This window comes from Salvelinus alpinus, chromosome 1, assembly GCF_045679555.1.
Source record: "Salvelinus alpinus chromosome 1, SLU_Salpinus.1, whole genome shotgun sequence".
NCBI classification, from domain to species: domain Eukaryota; kingdom Metazoa; phylum Chordata; class Actinopteri; order Salmoniformes; family Salmonidae; genus Salvelinus; species Salvelinus alpinus.
Genome location: NC_092086.1, coordinates 106085335 through 106108012, shown reverse-complemented (window position 1 = coordinate 106108012; position 22678 = coordinate 106085335). Strand labels below are relative to the sequence as shown.

General features: G+C 41.2%; 1 protein-coding gene and 1 long non-coding RNA gene across 2 annotated transcripts; both read left to right on the top strand.

Moving 5' to 3' along the window:
• Positions 1-266: 266 nt before the first annotated feature.
• LOC139537702 (uncharacterized) lies at positions 267-1527 on the top strand. Its single transcript, XR_011667587.1, has 3 exons — positions 267-444; positions 553-679; positions 1198-1527. It is a non-coding gene; the product is annotated as an uncharacterized lncRNA (long non-coding RNA).
• A 1643-nt stretch (positions 1528-3170) lies between these two features.
• Positions 3171-7961, top strand: LOC139537690 (uncharacterized). Its single transcript, XM_071339294.1, has 3 exons — positions 3171-3322; positions 3736-3880; positions 4568-7961. The coding sequence occupies exons 2-3, from the start codon at positions 3744-3746 to the stop codon at positions 7815-7817; spliced, it is 3387 nt and encodes a 1128-aa protein (XP_071195395.1). The 5' UTR covers positions 3171-3322; positions 3736-3743; the 3' UTR covers positions 7818-7961.
• Positions 7962-22678: the final 14717 nt, after the last annotated feature.

Genomic DNA, 22678 nt, shown 5'->3' with positions numbered 1-22678 from the left:
ACTAGTTGACTTCAAGAAAACCGAAGAAGCTTTCTTTTCAGATATGTAGTGTTTGATATTAGCAAATGTGGAACACATTTTATTTTTAAGTGGGCAAGGATGTGACAGGGTGTAGCTGATATTGTTGAGTTAATTAACATAGTCATGTTACATGCCTCCTATTGGTCTGTTCGAACTGATTCTTTGTGTTTTGTCTTAATTGATTGCAGGTGTGACTGCGGAGCATGCATCTCCTGTTATCTTAAAATGGCTGCATTTCCTGCCAACCAGGAAGAGGAAAAAGGACCCGCTGCTACCTCCAAGTCCTCAGACTAGCTCTAGCCGATGGACTGAACTGCCAATCACAGTTGAAAATAATTATATCTAGTCTCTGTGTTTATTGTGAAATTCTGAGTACATCTTGTCGGATCAGTGTCTGTGAGGACTTGGAGACAGTCAGCAAAGGTAATTCTTGTTTTTTTGTGGGCTTGGTTATTCCATGCATGTAGCACTTTAAAGTCTTTCAGACATTTTTGAGAGTGATGAATGCAATTTTTGTTACACTTAATACAGTTTGCTGTGCGTGCACTATAGATGGGTTGGCTGATAACGTCACAAACGATTCGCACGTTTCAATGGTGAGTTGTGATTCTGGATGGCCAGATAGCTTCCAACAATGACAAACTGCCTGTGGGGAATCGTAAGTGACTAGTTTCGTCTTGTTCTTTATGTGTCTTGTTGAGGTGTTTTGACTGATTTCATGTCAATGTTAATAGGGCAAAAATTTGCTAGCTAGCAAACCAACAGTAGCAATGTATTTGAAACAAGTGCTCATTGTGTAAATGTATGTTTTCAATAAACATTGACAACATGTCAATTATATTTATTCAATCTAAGCCAACCGTTTGTTTTGCCCCATAGCTCTGCATGTGCTGGTTGCTAAACAACCAACCTGTCTATAGTTGCTGTGCTTTGAGATACTTTTACTAGCCTTAATTGAATATTGCATTTAAACACTGAAGTCTTACATGAATGCTCTGTTGTACTAGACACACAACTGTAACCTTGAAATAACAAAATATTGCTTGTAATAACATTAAAGAGGGGCTGAACTTGCCGATTCCACCTGGGATTTTTTTGTTACTCATTAAGAAAAATGTCATTTGTGTCTTTAGAGTTGTGGTTCAATGTGGGTGTGCTATGTTTGTCCCTCTTCAGTCACTGCCCCAAACAGGCCACCATACCAACTGGCTTATCAACTGCGAGATGCAGCATGTCAACGTGATTGGTCAGGGAAGCCTCGATCGTACTGGATTTCCTGCATTCTAGATGTAGTTATCTTTAATGAAAATTGTTTGGGATGCTAATGTTAGCTCACAAATCTGAGGATGTTTGAAAGCCCATTCTGTTTAAAAAAACAAACTTGTATATTCTTTCAAAATAACATTTGTGATTATCTTAAACGATATATATTTTCTAAACAAGTCCAAGGTGTTGTGTGCTAATGGTTAGTTCGGCTGTCTGTAAATAAATGGGTGGGTAAGTTGATCCTGGTGAGTGATTGGATAGCGTGACCTGCAGCACACTGGGCAGCTGTTATCCGGAGGATTTGATTACTGCCAGTCGTGATTAGACTGCCATGCAGTGAGCCAATGGGGGCAGGATTTAAATCACAACCCAACCCTCATGTTAAGTTTTGACATCCTCAGTTACACATCTCACAACTCTGTTTTGGAATATATTGACTTTATGACCAATTATCCTACTTACAGATTTTGATACTGGAATAATTGTTTCTGACTGAAATCGATGCCGCAAATCATTTAACCAGAGAAGAGGGTTCTTGCGCTCAGTTGCACTTTAAATATTTGTTAATTTAAATCAATTTTGTGATATTGTGTAGTGCACTTTCCATGATTCAGTACTAATTTCAAGTGTATTTTTCACTGCTCTATACTTAATTTTTTTTTTTGTTGCTTGAGGACCTTCCCTCTATGCTACTTTTTAAATGGTGTAGTCAGCAGGAGCAGCTATATGTATAATTTGAATATTCTTTTGTTCATAACGTTTGAAAAAAAAAAAACATATGGAGGAGACTTTAGACAACTTATGCATGTATTAATGTAAATTGAAAAATGTTTGGCAAATTTGGCCTCAAAGTTCTGATGAGGTTGTTCATGTTCACTGGGATATGAATTCCAAGAATGTCTACTGGGCCACTTGTCCCATGAACGGCACACCACAGACTCAAAGTTGGAGTGTTTTAGGGAACCCAGGGTAAGTAATGAGCACTTGTCATAGTGACGGCATGACAAAACCATCCAATCCTGTAAAAATAGATTAGCGTCATCGTGGTTTAAATAGAGCACAGAACCATCTAGACCTGACAGAGACATATTGTCACGATAGTCAATAAGGAGTGGACCAAGATGCAGCGTGGTATGTTGCCATCCTTTTATTTGGAATAGAAAACTCAAAGGGGGAAAAAAACAAAGCGAACAAACGAAACGTGACGCTCAAAATAGTGCACACAGGCAACTATACCTAGACAAGATCCCACAAAGCACAATGGGGAAATGGCTACCTAAATATGATCCCCAATCAGAGACAACAATAAACAGCTGCCTCTGATTGGGAACCATACCAGGCCAACATAGACATATAATTCCCCTAGATATCACACCCCGACCTAACCAACATAGAGAATAAAAAGCTCTCTATGGTCAGGGCGTGACACATATAAACCATTTTTATCCAAGAGACATTGATTTTACAATTTATAACATATAGTGGATTACAGAATGAATGTGTTTACTCTACAAGTATCATGGTTATTTAAAGCCCCTTAACTCAATGCTTTTGCAAATTGAAATACAATACCAGTTTGTAGCATAGGAAGAGCTAAGCATATTAGGGAAAATAAAATAATGGAGGTGAGGAAAAGTCAGATTTGGGGTTGTTATTTAAACAAATACATTCAATTTCACTTCTCCTGAATTTTTAAATATCCTTTTTCTTCAGCATCATAGGCTACATAGAACTCATGGCATGGCCATATATTTAACTTTTCTCATATTTCAGTGGAACTGTGTGTCTCAGTAATGAATCTACAGTATAAACCACAACCTGGGATTGGATTCATCCCATGATTGAAGCTTCTTCAGTTTCTCAGCCAATTATAGCACAGGGGGTGAGTCAGTTTGGCAAGTCACACAGACAAGAAATTGCGCTGTACACACAGTAAAGGAGCAAGGGAGGAAGATTCTATATATTTATCGTTCTTCATCCAGACCAGTGACATTGGGAAAGGAATCTATTTTTTCACGGGAGCCCTGGCCAAGAAGTAAGAGCTAGCTAGTCTTTGTTACGGATCATAAAGTTAGTGAAATTCAAAACCAGTTATTTTGTGTTATTCCAACTAGCTAGCTTGGCTGTTTATGGTGTCCATGGAACAGCTGTTGCTCTCCCAAAAATAGCTGCATCTTTTATGGGCACTTACATAGGCTTTTACACTGCACTTGGACTGTATACATGTATTTGATGAATTTGGAGCATTACAATTGTAATTTTTATTCCTGTATTATTGTGTTTGCACTGGGTAGACATGCCTTTTTTTGTGGCAAATAACTCTTGAACCTGAACTCTTATACTCTTGAACTTATACGAGCCTTAATATTTATGTCATTCATTCATGCATACCAGTGTCTCTGGGCTACACTAAAATGGTGTTATACACGCTATGTGTTTTCCTGTCAGGAGGTGGCATGATGTCGTCAGACAGGGATAAAGGGACAGTGTACGACAGCTTCCAGCTCAGGAACCAATGGGAGAACAGAGCTAAGCAGTTCAGTCAGAAGGGACAACTGGAAAAGGAGAGACAAGGAAAGAGTGCCTTGAATGGGTAAGACTGGTCATACAATGACTCACAAATTTATTTTGAGAAAAGTTATCTTCCAAAAAGTGAACTATCACTTCAAAGTTCATCAACTATATTCATGGTTTGGATTCAAATGCATATTTCTTAAGACAGTGTGGCATCATATCCTTATCCACTCTTTCTTAAAGCATGTCAATCTTTGAATGCCCAGGGACCTATAGGAACAGCTTTGTCAGTCATAACACCTTGATAATGCGTGTGCAATTAAGCAAGGCCTGAGGGGGTGTGTTATATGGCCAATACACCACGACTAAGGGCTGTTCTTACGCAAGACGCAACGCGGAGTGCCTGGATATAGGCCTTAGCTGTGGTATATTGGCCATTTATCGCAAACCTCTGAGGTGCCTGATTGCTATTATACACTGGTTACCAACGTAATTAGAGCAGTATAAATAAATGTTTTGTCATACCCGTGATATACGGTCTGATATACCACGGCTGTCAGCCAATCAGCATTCAGGGCTCGAACCAACCAGTTTATAATATGTAATACATTGCAATGCATTATAACATTTCATGCTGGCTTTGATTAAAAATACAATTTAATTGTTTTTAAAAAGTGACTATTGACTAACAACCTACAGTATAAGGGCAGTTAATATTATTGTGTTATTATAAAAATTTACCCTGCTGTGGTGCTGTCTTCCACAGGCTTTACAAAAAGTGGCAGTCTCGCCTGGCGAACAAAAATGGAACCCCTACGGCAGCGGAGAAGAAAGGAAAGGGCAGCGACATATCTGACTTCAGAAAGGTTGCGGTGATCCCAGACATTGATGCTGACATCGAAGGAGCCATGTTTAAGGTGGTACCACCACCAAAGATTCCCAAACCTGCTCCATCACCACCACCACCGAAAAATAAACCACCCAAGAGGGCAAAGCCCCAAGTTCTCAAACCAGCCGGAGGCTGGGATGAGTCATGGAAGAGCCTGAAGCCCCCAGAGCAGGAAGTCCAACCTGAGGAAAAATGGTGGAGGGATTTTAAGCCAGATAGATACCTACCTCTCAGCGAATGGGCAAGGCCCTTCAAGTGTCGACCACTGTTATTCAGTTTCATCCTTCACCAGCAAACAGAGTGGTGGCAGCGAGGATGGCCAGTGTTCAGCCGGGAACAAAGAAACAAACTATTGAAAGCTAAGCCTTTGGATGTCGAAGTAAACCTTCCAGGGTGGGATGACGCTTGGAAGACATCCAAATCTTTATCCAAGCAACACATTGAGAACCAGATGATTACAGAAACAGTACAGCCCAAAGCCTTCTTCCCAGGCTGGACAGAATCTTGGAAGGTCGCAGGTGAAAATGTCCAAAACAGTGGCCGATATCTGAGGGATTGGCACGAGTCCTGGAGTTTGTGCCAAGAACACCACAGGTGCAAGGCCCCCATAGACTCCCAGTTGATGTCAAAACATGTGTTGTCCGATGAGTTGTTGATCTCCCAGCTTGATGAGGATATCCCATCTTCATCAGATTGGATAGAGTCCTGGAAATCTGTGAAATGTCAGCCCCAGTCCCAAGAGTCCCAGTCAGAACCCAAAGGGACTGAATTAAAGGTAGAAATGTCCCATGTGCCACTGCATCTCCAGTTCCACAAGCTTAACACATCTTTCTCAAACTGGCACGAGTCTTGGAAAGTGTCAACTGCAAATAACGAAGCAATTGAAGATGGATGGAAAGGTTCCTGGAAGATATATAGTCAGCATCAAAATGACACAAAAGCCCAAAGAGATGTTGTGTTTTTCTCAAATAAGTACAAGACCCAAAGGTTCCGGGGTGTCGACAGCATGCCTCAGAGTGAATGGTCTAAATCCTGGAAGACCCCCATGCCTCCCCAACATACTTTCATGCCAGGTTGGAAAGAATCTTGGAAACAAAACAGCAATCCGTATTGGAAGGATTGGCATGAGTCCTGGAGGTTGTGCCAAGAACACCACTGTTGCAAGTCCTTTATGGACTCCCAGTACTGCCATCATGCTATGATGATGTCAAAATGCTTGCTGACCAATGAGCTGTTGAGCTCCCAGCTTGATGAGGAGATCCCATCTTCATACGAGTGGATAGTGTCCTGGAAATCTGTGAAACCTTATCCTCAGTCCCAGTCAGATTCAGAAGAAACTGAATCAGAGTTGGAAATGTCCCATGTGCCACTGCATCTTCAGTTCTACAAGCTTAACACACCCTTCTCAAACTGGCACGAGTCTTGGAAAGTGTCAACTGCGCAAGCTGTAGCAGGTAAAGACGAACAACAACATTCTTCAACAGAATGGACTGATTCCTGGAAAATATCTTGGACGAACCTAAATAAAAATTACTTAAAACCCCCAACGGATGTTGTATTTTTCTCAAGGCATAAGACTGAACGTTTCTTGAGTGTTGACTGTATGGTCCAGAATGAATGGTCTGAATGCTGGAAGACCATCAAGCCTACCCAATACACTGAGACACAGGAGGAGGAGGAGGAAAAAGATAGCCATTCTGATTCCTCTAAACATTTGTCACATCTAATAGAGATTCCTTTGAATGATTGGACAGAATCATGGAGGTTCAAGCCAGAGGACGAGAGCCCCACCTCACCCAAGACTGCACAGCCCCTAGCCCCAAAACCAGAGGAGGAGATGCTGAAAGCCAGCACACCATCACCTCCTCAGCCTTACAAATACAATCTTAACCAGGCAATCTGGGGTGATTCCTGGAAAATCCTGAAGCCCCCACAGAAGGAAGGCCCATCTGAGAAAAAATGGTGGAGGGCGTTTAAGCAGGACAGAAACCTACCTTTCAATGAATGGGCAAAGCCCTTCAAGTGTCGACCACTGCTATTCAGTCGCTTACTGCACACACAAACAACATCCTGGCAGCAGGGATGGCCAGCGTTCAGCCGGGAACAAAGCAACAAACTACTGAATGCTAAGCCTTTGGATAACAAAGTAAACCTTCCGGAGTGGGAGGATGCTTGGAAGACACTCAAGCCTTTACACAAGCAGCATGCTGAGAACAAGATGATTACAGAAAGAGTACAGCCTGATGACTTCTTGCCAGGTTGGACAGAATCTTGGAAGGTCGCAGGTAACAATGTTCAAAACAACAATCCATATCTGAAGGATTGGCGTGAGTCCTGGCGTTTTTGTCATGAACATCACTCATACAGGACCTCTATAGACTCCCAGAATCGGCAGTATCTCCCAATATCACTAAAACACAAGCTGTCCAATGATCTGTTGATCTCCCAACTTGATGAATACATTACGTCCTCACCAGAAGGGGTAGAGTCCTGGAAATCTTTGAAAAATCAACCTCAGTCCCAGTCAGAGCCCGAAGAAATTGAATCAGAGATAGATATGCCCGATGTGCCACTGCATCTCCAGTTCCACAAGATTAACACACCTTTCTCAGACTGGCGCCAGTCTTGGAAAGTGTCAACTGCAGAAAGTGAAGGCGAAACACAACAGAGAGAATGGCATGGTTCCTGGAAGATATATTGTCCGAATCTGTCAAAAAACAACACAAAAGCCCAAAATGATGTTGTGTTTTTGTCCAATAAGCATAAGACTTACAAGTGCCTGGGTGTCGATCATGCTGAAGACAGCATGCCTCAGAATGAATGGTCTGAATCTTGGAAGACACAGCAGCAGTTGGAGGACTGGGCAGAGTCTTGGAGGTTATCTGTCGCCCCAGAATCCAACAACTCAGTATCACTGGACCGGTGGAAACAATCATGGAGACTCTCAAACCCAAATCACCCACATCAGCTTAACCAGGGCACAGAGCCTCTCATACACAACGGCCCCAAACACCACATGCAACTCCACGAGGTTGAACTTCCCCAGGCAGAATGGAGCAACTCCTGGCAGTACCTCAAGTCAGACACTCTGGATCCTAACACGAAGAAGAAAACAGACATACAGTAGAACATTATAACATGTACATCAAATGATCAGATGTGTATTTGATCCTATACTATTTTTACTTTGTTAATATACATACTTGTTAAATGTCTTATTACTGGAAACATTGGGGTGTGACGAGCAGAATTCTCTGCTGCAGAGAAGAGGTTGGGGTGGATGAAGTGTATAACACGTGGTTTGCATAGCTGTTGGAAACTTTAAACCTAATCTCAACCTATTCTAATTACTTCCATTCTATTGACTGAAATGTTGTTTTCTACCTGCTGTTGTTGCTACTTCTATTGTTGCTGGTTGTCTTTGTGACTAAATGAATGCTTGATTGACGAACACTTTATCCATCTGGGATTAATAAATATATTTAATTATATTAATTGCTAAAGTAACATCAATGTTGAAGGTTTCTCTCAAATTGCCAGAGCGTTCACCAGGACTGAACTGGGATCTTGTAACGATGTGCGCTGAGAGTCGGGAAGAAAGTCCAGGGAGTGAGTGTTTTAAATAAACGCAACTAAATACAAAACAAGAAACATGCACAGACATGACACTGGAACAGAAACAATGACACCTGGAAAAGGAACCAAAGGGAGTGACACATAGGGCAGGTAATCAAGGAGGTGATGGAGTCCAGGTGAGTCTGGCGCCATAACGAGCAGCCTGGTGACCTAGAGGTGTCACGCCCTGACCATAGAGAGCTGTTTATTCTCTATGTTGGTTGGTTCGGGGTGTGATTTAGGGTGGGTTATCTAGGGGAATTGTATATATGTTGGCCTGATATGGTTCCCAATCAGAGGCAGCTGTTTATCGTTGTCTCTTATTGGGGATCATATTTAGGTAGCCATTTCCCCATTGTATTTGTGGGATCTTGTCTATGTATAGTTGCCTGTGAGCATTATATTAGCGGCACGTTTCTTTCGTTTGTTCGTTTGTTTGTTTTGTTCTTTAAAGTTTTCTATTCCATAATAAAGGATGGAAACATACCACGCTGCATCTTGGTCTACTCTTTATGACGAACGTGACAAGAGTCTGGAGAGGGAGCACACGTGACCGATCTGAATTCAGGACAGGCATTTCTAACACAAAAAACTAAATAATCAACATTCTGTCCAAAAACAACCATTTAGACAGGACCACTGGGCTAAAGATGGACCAGCTCATCTGGCATTTGGGCAAACATTTGGTGTTCACCTTTTGACATTTTTCTGTTCCAGGCTATTATTATCCAACACATCTTCATGTAACATGAGAGAACATTGAACATGTGTCATATATAGTTCCAGGGGAAAGCGGGGCATAATGACAACCAATCATCTGCACAGCGGCATAAAGTACTTACACTAAGTAAAAATACTTAAGTACTACTTAAGTAGTTTTTGGAGGTATCTGTACTTTACTATTTCTATTTTTGACAACTTTTACTTCACTACATTACTTGAGTTATTTTCTATTAATTTTACTCAAGTATGACAATTGGGTACTTTTTCCACCACTGCAATGCATAAATATATCACAGAGACACCCTAGGTGTAAAATAAATGGAATACTGAATAGTTAGTCTGTAGCGTCCACAGGAGGGTAATATCAAACATGTCAACATTACCCAAATCATGATATCAAACTAAACCAAACCATCAATACAGAGAAACTTTAGTGCCTTGGAGACTCTAGGTCATGGTTCTTAACCTCACCTAGATGGAGTTCAACAACAAAGTGAAACATTTTATTCTACAAATGTCAATGTTTTATTATGGTTGTTTAATTTGCCTCTGAACACAATATGGCTTTTGCAAATTGAAATATAATCAAAAGTTTGAAGCATGGGATGAGCTAAGCCCATTAGGCGAGAAATTGAGTTTATGATAAATCAGATTGAGGTCTACAAACAAATAAATTAAATGTCACTCCTAAATTATAAAATGCACTTGTGCTCAGTATTGCAATTGTGTCAGTCTCTACAGGCAAAATAGGACTTTTGGCTTCATTTTATTTGCATAGTTTTATTTGGGTTACACTTTGCTCTAAACTGGATGCTGGCAAGTAGGCAATACAATATTTATACAGCCAGCTTCTGAAACTTTATAAAGTAATATGTAATACCTCATGGGTAAATCTGCATCATTCTGTTCCGCACCATTTCCACTTTTTCATTTCTTACCAAAACTTTTTAAATAAGACCAGGTAATATAAAATCAGTAGCAATATGACTTTGAAAATTAAAAAGATGTGCTTGAACATGAAACTAACTGTAATGGAATTCATATGCAGGAGGATTGTGGGGTGGAAATAGGTTAAGTACATCTGGAAGAGTGAAGGAGGAAGAAGGCCACCGAGGGGAACTAGATAAAGCGTACAATATTCAGAGCCACCACTGTCACTTTGCATGTCTCACTGCAGTGTTCCCATAATGCACTTAGGGATTATGGAGGCTCACTTGAAGAGACGCCACATTTGATTTCATATGCACGCAGTAAAATGCACAGAACAGTGAGCAGAGCAGAGCAGGGCATCAAAAAGAAGAGACTGCTGATGGCTGCATAAAGCCATGAAAGAGGCTGGAGCGAAAGTTCAAGGGAGAAAAACTGGGTAATCATCCTGTGAAGTCCATATCCTGTGTCGCAGACGCTTGAAGGCATGCGACATAATGGGAGACAAATTGAAATCTCAGTTGGACGTACAGTGCTCTATTGTATATTACTTTGATTTTTGTTGTTGAAGTTTTGAGGGAATTGGGAAGTAGGCTTTAAGATTAACTTCAGAGTTGTCTTTGGGATAGTTTGAGGACACCAAATAGTAAAACCTACAGTATGGGCTAAGAGATGACACACATGATAATGATGCTGATGAAGAAGAGGATTATGATAATGACAACGACAACGATGAAAAGGGTGATCATGTTGATGACGTCACTAACAGCAAAAACATTCGTCAGTCATATAGCCTGCATATGAGAGAATGATCTAATGGGAGTGTAAGATGTGCTAAGAAGTGATAAGTTGCAATAATTATCACTTAGCCAGGGGTGTGAACTTTCAGCAACCCTGCATGCCCCAATATTCACCTGAGACTAATGGCCTGTTCAGGCCAGACGTACGCCAGCTGGCTGAGAGAGAGAGAGAGAGCGACAAAGAGTGAGAGCGAGGGAGAAAAAGGTGTGAGAGAGAGGATAAATGAAGCCATACTCCACTTTCTCTCTCCTTCCCCCTCTCTCACCTTCTTCCCCCTCTCTCTCCCTCTTTCTATCTCTCTCGCTCTCTCTCTTTCCCCTTTCTCTCCTTCTTCCCTCCCTCTCTCTCTCCTTCCTCTCTCGCTCTCTCTCTCTCCCTCTTTTCTCTCTTTCCTTCCTCTCTCTCTCTCCTAGCTAGCAATATGAAGACTGATAATAAGCGTGACTGTTTTGTCTTTCTGTCTCCCTGGTCTGAAGCTACAGGAGCTGTTTGTTAATAAGGCTAATCACCAGTCAGCTCTCTCCACAGGAGTCCTTCACTCCTGTTCTAACATAATTAGCCAGAGGAATACAAGCAAGCAAAAGCAGAATGCCAAGGACTTTCAGATTTATTGGTGTGATTTTTCCTTTGTTTCCTTTGTGATTATGATTCATAGCAGTGTGCATCTGTCAACAAACTATTTCCTGCTATGAATGGCCTTGCCAAACCTCACTCTCTGTTAGTTTTAGTTAGAGTACAAATATTTGAAATGTGGCTCTCAGGCCCATGGCAAACCTGAATGTCCTTGATTATGTGCCTTAATTACATGAACACTATCCAGCTAAGAATGGTCTTGTCAAATGTTAGGCCCCCAGGCAACCATTCCACATCTCAAAATGTTTGCACACGTTTCCATATCTTCACTCAGTGGATTACAGGGTGTAAAAGGTTAGCTAATCCTGTTGCTTTCCACTGTTTTCTCAGGCTTGTCTAGATTTCTGGTATGAGAGGTTCTGTAAGTCACCAACACTCTGTGGTTCACTGCTCTGAATAGCACAGAGTGGCCAGAGAGGCACAGAGGGTAGTACGCAAAAAGAACAAAACAAACCTCTCCAAACCATATTGCTTTTTCATAGAATAGGCAAAGGTTCCATTTTAACAGAATGCAATATCTCAGTACGGTTAAAATTACATTACATGGAATGTCCTATATGAGATCCCGGTTTTCAATTATTTTTCTTTGATACCATTCCTACACTGCCAATTAAAAAGTCATAGTCAAGGTAATTTCATGAGGATTGAGGAATGAGATTTGTTATTTTTTTCCTAAAATGAATTATAGTAAATAAATGAGTTTATAACAACCATCAGAGTTCTGGTTGAAATGATAACAGTAACAGTGTCTGATGAATTGTAGTTGGAGAGAGTGAAAGAGAGAGAGAGAGAGAGATATTAGATAGAGAAAGAAAGAGAGAGAGTTATTAGATAGAGAGAGAGATTAGTGAGATAGAAGAAGAGAGATTAGAGAGATAGAGAAAGAGAGAGAGAGATTAGATAGAGAGAGACATATATTAGATACATAGATAGATAGACAGATATAGATACAGCGCCTTGCAAAAGTATTCATCCCCCTTGGCATTTTCCTATTTTGTTGCATTACAACCTGTAATTTAAATGGATTTTAATTTGGATTTCATGTAATGGACATACAAAAATAGTCCAAATTGGTAAAGTGAAATGAAAAAAATGACTTGTTTCAAAAAATCGGAAAAGTGGTGCGTGCACATATATTCACCCCCTTTGCTATGAAGCCCCTAAATAAGATCTGGTGCAACCAATTACCTTCAGAAGTCACATAATTAGTTATAATAATAAAGTCCACCTGTGTGCAATCTAAGTGTCACATGATCTGTCACATGATCTCAGTATATATACACCTGTTCTGAAAGGCCCCAGAGTCTGCAACACCACTGAGCAAGGGGCACCACCAAGCAAGCGGCACCATGAAGACCAAGGAGCTCTCCAAACAGGTCAGGGACAAAGTTGTGGAGAAGTACAGATCAGGATTGGGTTATAAAAAAATATCCAAAACTTTGAACATCCCACGGAGCACCATTAAATCCATTATTAAAAAATGGAAAGAATATGGCACCACAACAAACCTGACAACAGAGGGTCTCCCACAAAAACTCACAGACCAGGCAAGGAGGACATTAATCAGAGAGGCAACAAAGAGACCAAAGATAACCCTGAAGGAGCTGCAAAGCTCCACAGCGGAGATTGGAGTATCTGTCCATAGGACCACTTTAAGCCGTATACTCCACACAGCTGGGCTTTACGGAAGAGTGGCGAGAAAAAAGCCATTGCTTAAAGAAAAAAATAAGCAAACACATTTGGTGTTCACCAAAAGGCATGTGGGAGACTCCACAAACATATGGAAGAAGGTACTCTGGTCAGATGAGACTAAAATTTAGCTTTTTGGCCATCAAACGCTATGTCTGATGCAAACCTAACACCTCTCATCACCCCGAGAACGCCATCCCCGCAGTGAAGCATGGTGGTGGCAGCATCATCATGTGGGGATGTTTTTCATTGGTTGGGACTGCGAAACTGGTCAGAATTGAAGGAATGATGGATGGCGCTAAATACAGGGAAATTCTTGAGGGAAACCTGTTTCAGTCTTCCAGAGATGTCTTGGAACGGCCTAGTCAAAACCCAGACCTCAATCCAATTGAGAATCTGTGGTATTACTGATTGCTGTACACCAGTGGAAGCCATCCGACTTGAAGAAGATGGAGCAGTTTTTCCTTGAAGAATGGGCAAAAATCCCAGTGACTAGATGTGGCAAGCTTATAGAGACATACCCCAAGAGACTTGGAGCAGTAATTGCTGCAAAAGGAGACTCTACAAAGTATTGACTTCAGGGGGTGTGGGGGGGGGGGGGGGGGGGTGTGAATAGTTATGCACGCTCAAGTTTTCTGTTTTGTTTGTTTCACAATAAAAAATATGTTGCATCTTCAAATTGGTAGGCATGTTGTGTAAATCGAATGATACAACCCCCCCCCAAAATCTATTTTAATTCCAGGTTATAAGGCAACAAAATAGGACAAATGCCAAGGGGGTGAATACTTTCGCAAGCCACTGTAGATATCGAAAGAGAGAGAGGAACAGATTAGAGAAAGAGAGAGAGAGACCCAATCTTGCTGCTTTGACATCACAACAGAAATATTTGTGACCTGGTGTCACAAGAAAATGGCAACCAGTGAAGAACAAATACCATTGTAAATAGAACCCTTATTTATGTTTTTTTATTTTTGTAATGCGTCTGTGTGTAGCTGGTGAGTTGAATCAGGCGCAGGACAGCAGATATGAGTAATGAAAGCAATTTTACTCAATAATATAACAATACACGTCGTAATAAATACAAGGCCACAAATATGGACCGCAATACAATAAACAATTACTCACAAACAAACATGGCGGAACAGAGGTTTAAATAATGAACAAGTAATTGGGGAATTGAAACCAGGTGTGTAAAACAAAGACAAAACAAATGGAAAATGAAAAGTGGATCGGCGACGGCTAGAAGGCCGGTGACGTCGACCGCCGAACGTTGCCCGAACAAGGAGAGGGACCGACTTCGGCAAAAGTCGTGACAATTTTAACCTTTTGTACTTTAACTATTTGTGCATTGTTACAACACTGCACATAGCTATAAAATAACATTTGAAATATCTCTATTCTTTAAAAACTTTTGTTAGTGTAATGATTACTGTTAATTTTTAAAAATGTATTTCACTTTTGTTTATTATCTATTTCACTTGTTTCGGCTATGTAGACATATGTTTCCCATGCCAATAAAGTCCTTTAAATTGAACTGATATGATAAGAGACTGAGTGACAAACAGAGAGACAGAGAAAGCGAGAGAGAGACAGAGAGACAGAGGAAAAATCCTCTGCATTATCATTAACAGCAGACTCGTACATTTCCTCAGTGAAAACAATGTACTGAGCAAATGTCAAATTGGCTTTTTACCAAATTACCATACGACAGACCACTTATTCAGCCCGCACACTCTAATTGACAAACAAACAAACCAAAACAAAGGCAAAGTCTTCTTATGCTCTGTTGATTTCAAAAAAGCCTTTGACACAATTTGGCATGAGGGTCTGCTATACAAATTGATGGAAAGTGGTGTGGAGGTAAAACATACGACATTATAAAATCCATGTATACAAACAACAAGTGTTCGGTTAAAATTGCCAAAAGACACACACATTTCTTTCCACAGGGCCGTGGGGTGAGACAGGGATGCAGCTTAAGCCCAACCCTCTTCAACATATATATCAACAAATTGGCGAGGGCATTAGAACAGTCTGCAGCACCCGGTCTCACCCTACTAGAATCTGAAGTCAAATATGTATTGTTTTCTGATGATCTGGTGCTTCTGTCCCCAACTAAGGAGGGCCTACAGCAGCACCTAGATCTTCTGCACAGATTCTGCCAGACCTGGGCCCTGACAGTAAATCTATGGTGTTCCAAAAAACAATGGTGTTCCAAAAAAGGTCCAGTCGCTAGGACCACAAATACAAATTCCATTTAGTCACCGTTGCCATAGAGCAAACAAAAAACTACACATTCCTCGGCCTAAACATCAGCACCACAGGTAACTTCCACAAAGCTGTGAACGAGTTGAGAGACAAGGCAAGAAGGGCCTTCTATGCCATCAAAAGGAACATAAAATTCGATATACCAATTAGGATCTGGCTAAAAATACTTGAATCAGTTATAGAACCCATTGCCCTTTATGGTTGTGAGGTCTGGGGTCCAGTCAACAACCAATAATTCAAAGCATGGGACAAACACCAAATTGAGACTGCATGCAGAATTCTGCAAAAAATCCTCCGTGTACAACGTAAAACACCAAATAATGCACGCAGAGCAGAATTAGGCCGATACCCGCTAATTATCAAAATCCAGAAAAGTGCTGTTAAATTCTACAACCACCTAAAAGGAAGCGATTCCCAAACCAATGCCATCACCTACAGAGAGATGAACCTGGAGAAGAATCCCCTAAGCAAGCTGGTCCTGGGGCACTGTTCACAAACACAAACAGACCCCACAGAGCACCAGGACAGCAACACAATTGGACCCATTCAAATCACGAGAAAACATAAAGATAATTACTTGACGCATTGGAAAGAATTAACAAAAAAACAGAGCAAACTAGAATGCTATTTGGCCCTAAACAGAGAGTACACAGTGGCAGAATACCTGATCACTGTGATTGACCCAAACTTAAGGAAATCTTTGACTTTGTACAGACTCAGTGAGCATAGCCATGCTATTGAGAAAGGCTGCCGTAGGCAGCCCTGGCTCTCAAGAGAAGACAGGCTATGTGCATACAGCCAACAAAATGAGGTGGAAACTGAGCTGCATATGTGCTGTGTGTGCAATAGCCTGGGGACTACGTTACACCAAGAAACACTTACCTTGACGAAAGCCCCCAACCTAAAGAAATTGAAAGTGTCTTTCTTCTGGAACCAAGTTACATGTCCTCAGTACACAAACATGCACACTACAAAAATGAGCTACAACGCACAGTGCTGGGCCCAGTCAGGTCTTTGACACATTCACCCACTCCCCCGCTGAAAGCCACAAAATGTTGGCACTATTATAACAGGTTGTTATCAAGCCCTGGTCTCCATGGGAACAGAAGAGGAATACCTGGTGCGCTAGTCTTAGGTTGGACTACACACACACACACACACACACACACACACACACACACACACACACACACACACACACACACACACACACACACACACACACACACACACACACACACACACACACACACACACACACACACACACACACACACACACACACACACACTGCAGGCCCATCAAGCCATTTAAATATCTCTCACAACCTACAGTAGCACGTCGATCATGAGAGAACCTTCATAGATCAGCAGAATGTTAATAACCCTATTTTATTGACACTTTATCTAGTGTCCTATAATACTTTGTTTGAAGTGAGACACCTTTGGTCATTCATAACACATCCAGAAAGACTCTATATCGCATGAAGATGTACTTAATTTAGTCATACACCTTTGCTCATTCATAACACATATAGTACCACACCAAAAGTTTGGACACAACTACTCAAAACCCAAGTGTTTTTCTTTATTTTGACTATTTTCTACATTGTACAGTGCCTTGCAGAAGTATTCATCCCCCTTGCCGCGTTTTTCCTATTTTGTTGCATTACAACCTGTCATTTAAATGGATTTTTATTTCGATTTCATGTAATGGACATACACAAAATAGTCGAAATTGGTGAAGTGAAATTTAAAAAATAACTTCTTAAAAAAAATAAAAAAAAGTGCAGACGTGTTCACCCCCTTTGCTATGGAGCCCCTAAATACGATCTGTACACCTGTTCTGTAAGGCCCCAGAGTCTGCAACACCACTGAGCAAGGGGCACCACCAAGCAAGCGGCACCATGAAGACCAAGGAGCTCTCCAAACAGGTCAGGGACAAAGTTGTGGAGAAGTACAGATCAGGATTGGGTTATAAAAAAATATCCAAAACTTTGAACATCCCACAGAGCATCATTACATCTATTATTAAAAAATGGAATGAATATGGCACCACAACAAACCTGACAAGAAAGGGCCGCCCACCAAAACTCACGGACCAGGCAAGGAGGGCATTAATCAGAGAGGCAACAAAGAGACCAAAGATAACCCTGAAGGAGCTGCAAAGCTCCACAGCGGAGATTGGAGTATCTGTCCATAGGACCACTTTCAGCCTTATACTCCACACAGCTGGGCTTTACGGAAGAGTGGCCAGAAAAAGCCATTGCTTAAAGAAAAAAATAAGCAAACACGTTTGGTGTTAACCAAAAGGCATGTGGGAGACTCCACAAACATATGGAAGAAGGTACTCGGGGTGATGAGAGATTTTTGGCCATCATGGAAAACGCTATGTCTGGCGCAAACCCAACACCTCTCATTACCCGGAGAACACCATCCCCACAGTGAAGAATGGAGGTGGCAGCATCATGCTGTGATATAAACACAGCTAAAACAAATAAACATTAAAGATATGTTTAAACCATACATTCCATTTATTTGTTTATTTTTGAAACAATACAAATACATGATGTTTCAAAAAGTCTAGCAATGCAATTACATTAAATGTTACACAGGGCTGTGAATAGTGTGGCTTGTCCCTGAGCTGGTGGACAAATTGTTCTTGCCTCTCTTCTTGCTGGACGTACTGCATGTTGGTTCCAAACTTAAAAGTAACAACAAAGAAAGTTAGCAGGTCTGTTAAGAAGAAGGATAAGGGCATTTCTGTGCTGCGCCAGAAACTCTAAATGGGGAGATGGGAAACTCCATTAAATTCTTATTATTTATATTCCTCTTTTATTTACAAATCTCATGACATGACTATGACACATGGCTGATTCTAGTGGGATTTGTATTTAGTGGCAGAAGAACTCATCACATGATCAGCATCACGTCAGCAACACAAAAAAAGTGTTTAACATAAAATTCCCCCAGGTAATGGTAGAAAGGTGTCAATAGCCATTCACTATATATTAAAAATAATTGTCTAAACATTAACAATGATTCATATTTGTTCATATTTATGTGACATTTGCTTTAAACGTCGATATTAAAACATGTTCCAAGGTCAAATAAATGCCCCTATGCAAATCACTGTATATGGAATACATATTGGCTTAGAGCAAGAACTATTCCGGGTGTCACAGTAAAGGTATTGTAAGGCATACTCAGTAGGGTCTGTAGAATGTATATATGGTGTCATTTCATGGGGCTCTGAATAATATGGAGTGTTGCTGGCCTTTTACTCCACCCATTCCATTGACGGCTGAATCACATCACGTGCGCTTACTGCACTACAGAAAACTTGCTAATCAAACAACAGTGCAGGGCATGCTGAATTAAAGGGAACTACACAAAAAAATCAAAGTTCCTCAGATTTTTCCCAGACCTCAAAAGTCATCCCCTGATGTGGTTTAAGCATTGTTGTAAACACAGAAAATCCAATCTGGTTGTTTTTTGAATAAAAATGTGTAAAAAAAATGGGATAAATCAGAAAAAATGGGGGAAATACGAAAACCTGGAAAAGTAAAACCAAGAAAACAGAATATGAAAAAAAAACAGAAGTGTGCAACAACAACAAAAAACTGATTTTGAAAGGCCCTACCAACAATTTTTGCTTTAGAGTGTGTGGCATCCTGCAGCACAGCATTTTGGGAGAAGTTGAGGTCCAATATTGACTATGAGGGAGAGGGAAAGAGGTTGGGCCATTCCATAATTTTTTTCGTGAAATATAATATAATATATATCAAATGTTTCTTATGGGTGGTACCGGGAATCTAACCCAATATCCTGGTGTTGCAATGCTCTACCAAGTTGCATGACAGGGTTATATATTATTTGTGACGCCTCAATTTAATATGATTTATGAGACCTTTATTAAGCGGGGGCTTATTCCACATGTCATCCTTTATAAAGCACAGGTTTATGTCATCATATTTGACATAGTGGTTTATGTCACATTTGACATTGGTGGTTATGTCACACAGTTATGCAACATTTATGAACCATTTATAAAGCATGACATACAGTTATAGATGATTTGTAACACATTTATGTAGTGTTTATAAAGGCTTTATGAAGCCTTTATAAGCTGCACATAATTTAAAGCGGAACCATCTGGCTGGTGACCACATTGTTTCCCCCTATGAAACAGTAGTCGATTCAAATCAAATCAAATGTATTTATAAAGCCCTTCTTACATCAGCTGAGGTCACAAAGTGCTGCACAGAAACCCAGCCTAAAACCCCAAACAGCAAGCAATGCAGGTGTAGAAGCACGGTGGCTAGGAAAAACTCCCTAGAAAGGCCAGAACCTAGGAAGAAACCTCGAGAGGAACCAGGCTATGAGTGGTGGCCAGTCCTCTTCTGGCTGTGCCGGGTGGAGATTATAACAGTACATGGCCAAGATGTTAAAATGTTAAAAGATGACCAGCAGGGTCAAATAATAATAATCACAGTGGTTGTCGAGGGTGCAACAGGTCAGCACCTCAGGAGTAAATGTCAGTTGGCTTTTCATAGCCGATCATTGAGAGTATCTCTACCGCTCCTGCTGTCTCTAGAGAGTTGAAAACAGCAGGTCTGGGACAGGTAGCACGTCCGGTGAACAGGTCAGGGTTCCATAGCCGCAGGCAGAAGTTGAAATTGGAGCAGCAGCACGGCCAGGTGGATTGGGGACAACAAGGAGTCATCAGGCCAGGTAGTCCTGAGACATGGTCCTAGTGCTCAGGTCCTCCGAGAGAAAGAAAGAGGGAAAAAGAAAAAAAAAGAGAGAGAATTAGAGAGAGCATACTTAAATTCACACAGGACACCTGATAAGACAGGAGAAATATTCCAGATATAACAGACTGACCCTAGCCCCCCGACACATAAACTACTGCAGCATAAATACTGGCGGCTGAGACAGGAGTGGTCGGGCCAAAGCACAGACCCACACCACTAGAGGGATATCTTCAACCACCAACTTACCATCCTGAGACAAAGCCGAGTATAGCCCACAAAGATCTCCGCCACGGCACAACACAAGGAGGGGCGCCAACCCGGACAGGAAGATCACGTCAGTGACTCAACCCACTCAAGTGACGCACCCCTCCTAGGGGCGGCATGGAAGAGCACCAGTAAGCCAGTGACTCAGCCCCTGTAATAGGGTTAGAGGCAGAGAATCCCTGTGGAGAGAGGGGAACCGGCCAGGCAGAGACAGCAAGGGCGGTTCGTTGCTCCAGTGCCTTTCCGTTCACCTTCACACTCCTGGGCCAGACTACACTCAATCATAGGACCTACTGAAGAGATGAGTCTTCAATAAAGACTTAAAAGTTGAGACCGAGTCTGCGTCTCTCAAATGGATAGGCAGACCATTCCATAAAAATGGAGCTCTATAGGAGAAAGCCCTGATTCCCATATGAATCTCTATTAGTTCTCTATCGCTTCTCTGAACCACACCTTTCTCATTATGTACAAGTAATTATGGCTAATTACCTGAGGAGAATCGACTCCAGCAAATAAAACAAGAAAAATTAGAGTGTAGACTGACTTGTGGTGGACATACCTATAAGTGATAATTTATGCAATTTTTGGGGTGTGTTTGTTGAATAAGTACACCCAGTGGGTAGAACTGTTTGAAATGTCGTTATTGGGTTAGGTTAAGATGTTCAATACTGATCCCGATCAATTTGAAGGACCAGAATGAGTTCCTTAATTGAAATGTGTGGTATGATCTACTACTGAGAGTATGGTGCGTGCTTCGCACAGATCTGTGGTTGTCAGCGATGCTTTCTCAAACACACCGGTGACACAAAGTGATTAGTACAAAGTTGACAATTTGTATTAAAGGCAGAGATGAGGGGCTCAAATGTACTGCTGTTAACTGGAGCGTCTTGTGCCTTCCTTGTGAGTTCTGAGATTACACCATTAGACCAGTGGGACAGACTCCTATTTGATTACCAGCTTCCAGCAAGGTGATAAATGGATCCTAAATATAGCCAGTCTGGTATTAGATGACGCAAGCTCTATGTTTGTCTGTACTGTATGTGGCAAAGCCTAGAAAGGCCTAGATGCCGAGTGGCAGCGTAGCCAGTGGATCTCCCAGTATAGGATACGTTGCAACCATGTTGCTTATAAAGATACAACAATCTCCGACAAAAATGGTCACCAAATAAAAATCTCAGAGGCAAAGAATCTCCCAGTAAAGGATACTTTACAACTGCTACAAGAATGAATGGAAATGTATAGACTAGAGCTGAATAGAAATCACGATGGGGAAAAAAGGCACTTAGCAGTCGCTTGATGTACTGCAGTACTAAATCCACATTAACCTTTTAGGACTATCTAACTTGGGTTAAGGACTTGAAGGTTAACATATGACTGTTGTGGCAACTGCTGCTATTAATTTGAGGGTTATATTATCTGTAATCTGTCTTGTCTGCCCAGCTGTAGCAAAAGAAAGGTATTTATAAGATCTTACAATACTGACATCCCTAGGTTAGAAGGGGAACATCTTGATCGCGCTCCAACTAACCCGTCTCTGGAAGCAACCCACTTGGCACACACTGGTTGATTCAACGTTTTCCCCACGTCATTTCAATTAAATTACGTTGAACCAACGTGGACTAGACGTTGAAATGACGTCTGTGCCCACACAGTGGGTGAGAGGGATGACTCCTTTCTGAGTCATTATTCTGGCTGGTTGATGCTCTGTGTAGTTATATCCCTTCCTCTGCATGTTACGCATCATGAAACTCGCTCCTATCCGGCTGCATATAGCCTTTGAAGGCTATTGATCCCATACACTTTTTGGTCTTCAGTGAGGCCTATGAAGTGTGTGGGTTTGTCTCAAATGACACCCTATTCCCTTTACATTACACTCCTTTTGACAAGGGCACATGTGGCACTGGCTAAAAAAGTGTCTCTCTTCATTCTCTTCGGTGGCTGAGCACTTTCCACACCAGTCTCTGTTGGACGTTTCCACCCTCCTTTATTCCTTCGCTCCTTCTTCCTGTTAGCAGATGTAGCCTTCATTCCTCTTCCACCCCATGGCCATCCACTGAACCTAGAGCAGTCTTTAGATGACTCATAAGGAACCTGAAACTGAGGAAAAAAAGAGGAAATTAAGGTAATTTGGACTTTTGGTTCTTTGCATGATAATATCCTGAGCTTTTTTAATATGAGGAAATATTAATGTTAATATTAAGAAATATTAAGAAATGTCTAAGAGCTACTTTAAATGCCTTTTAGGGAAATAATATTTGGTAGTACATCATCCCTATAGTTAATATTCCATAATTCCATATTTAATATTCTTG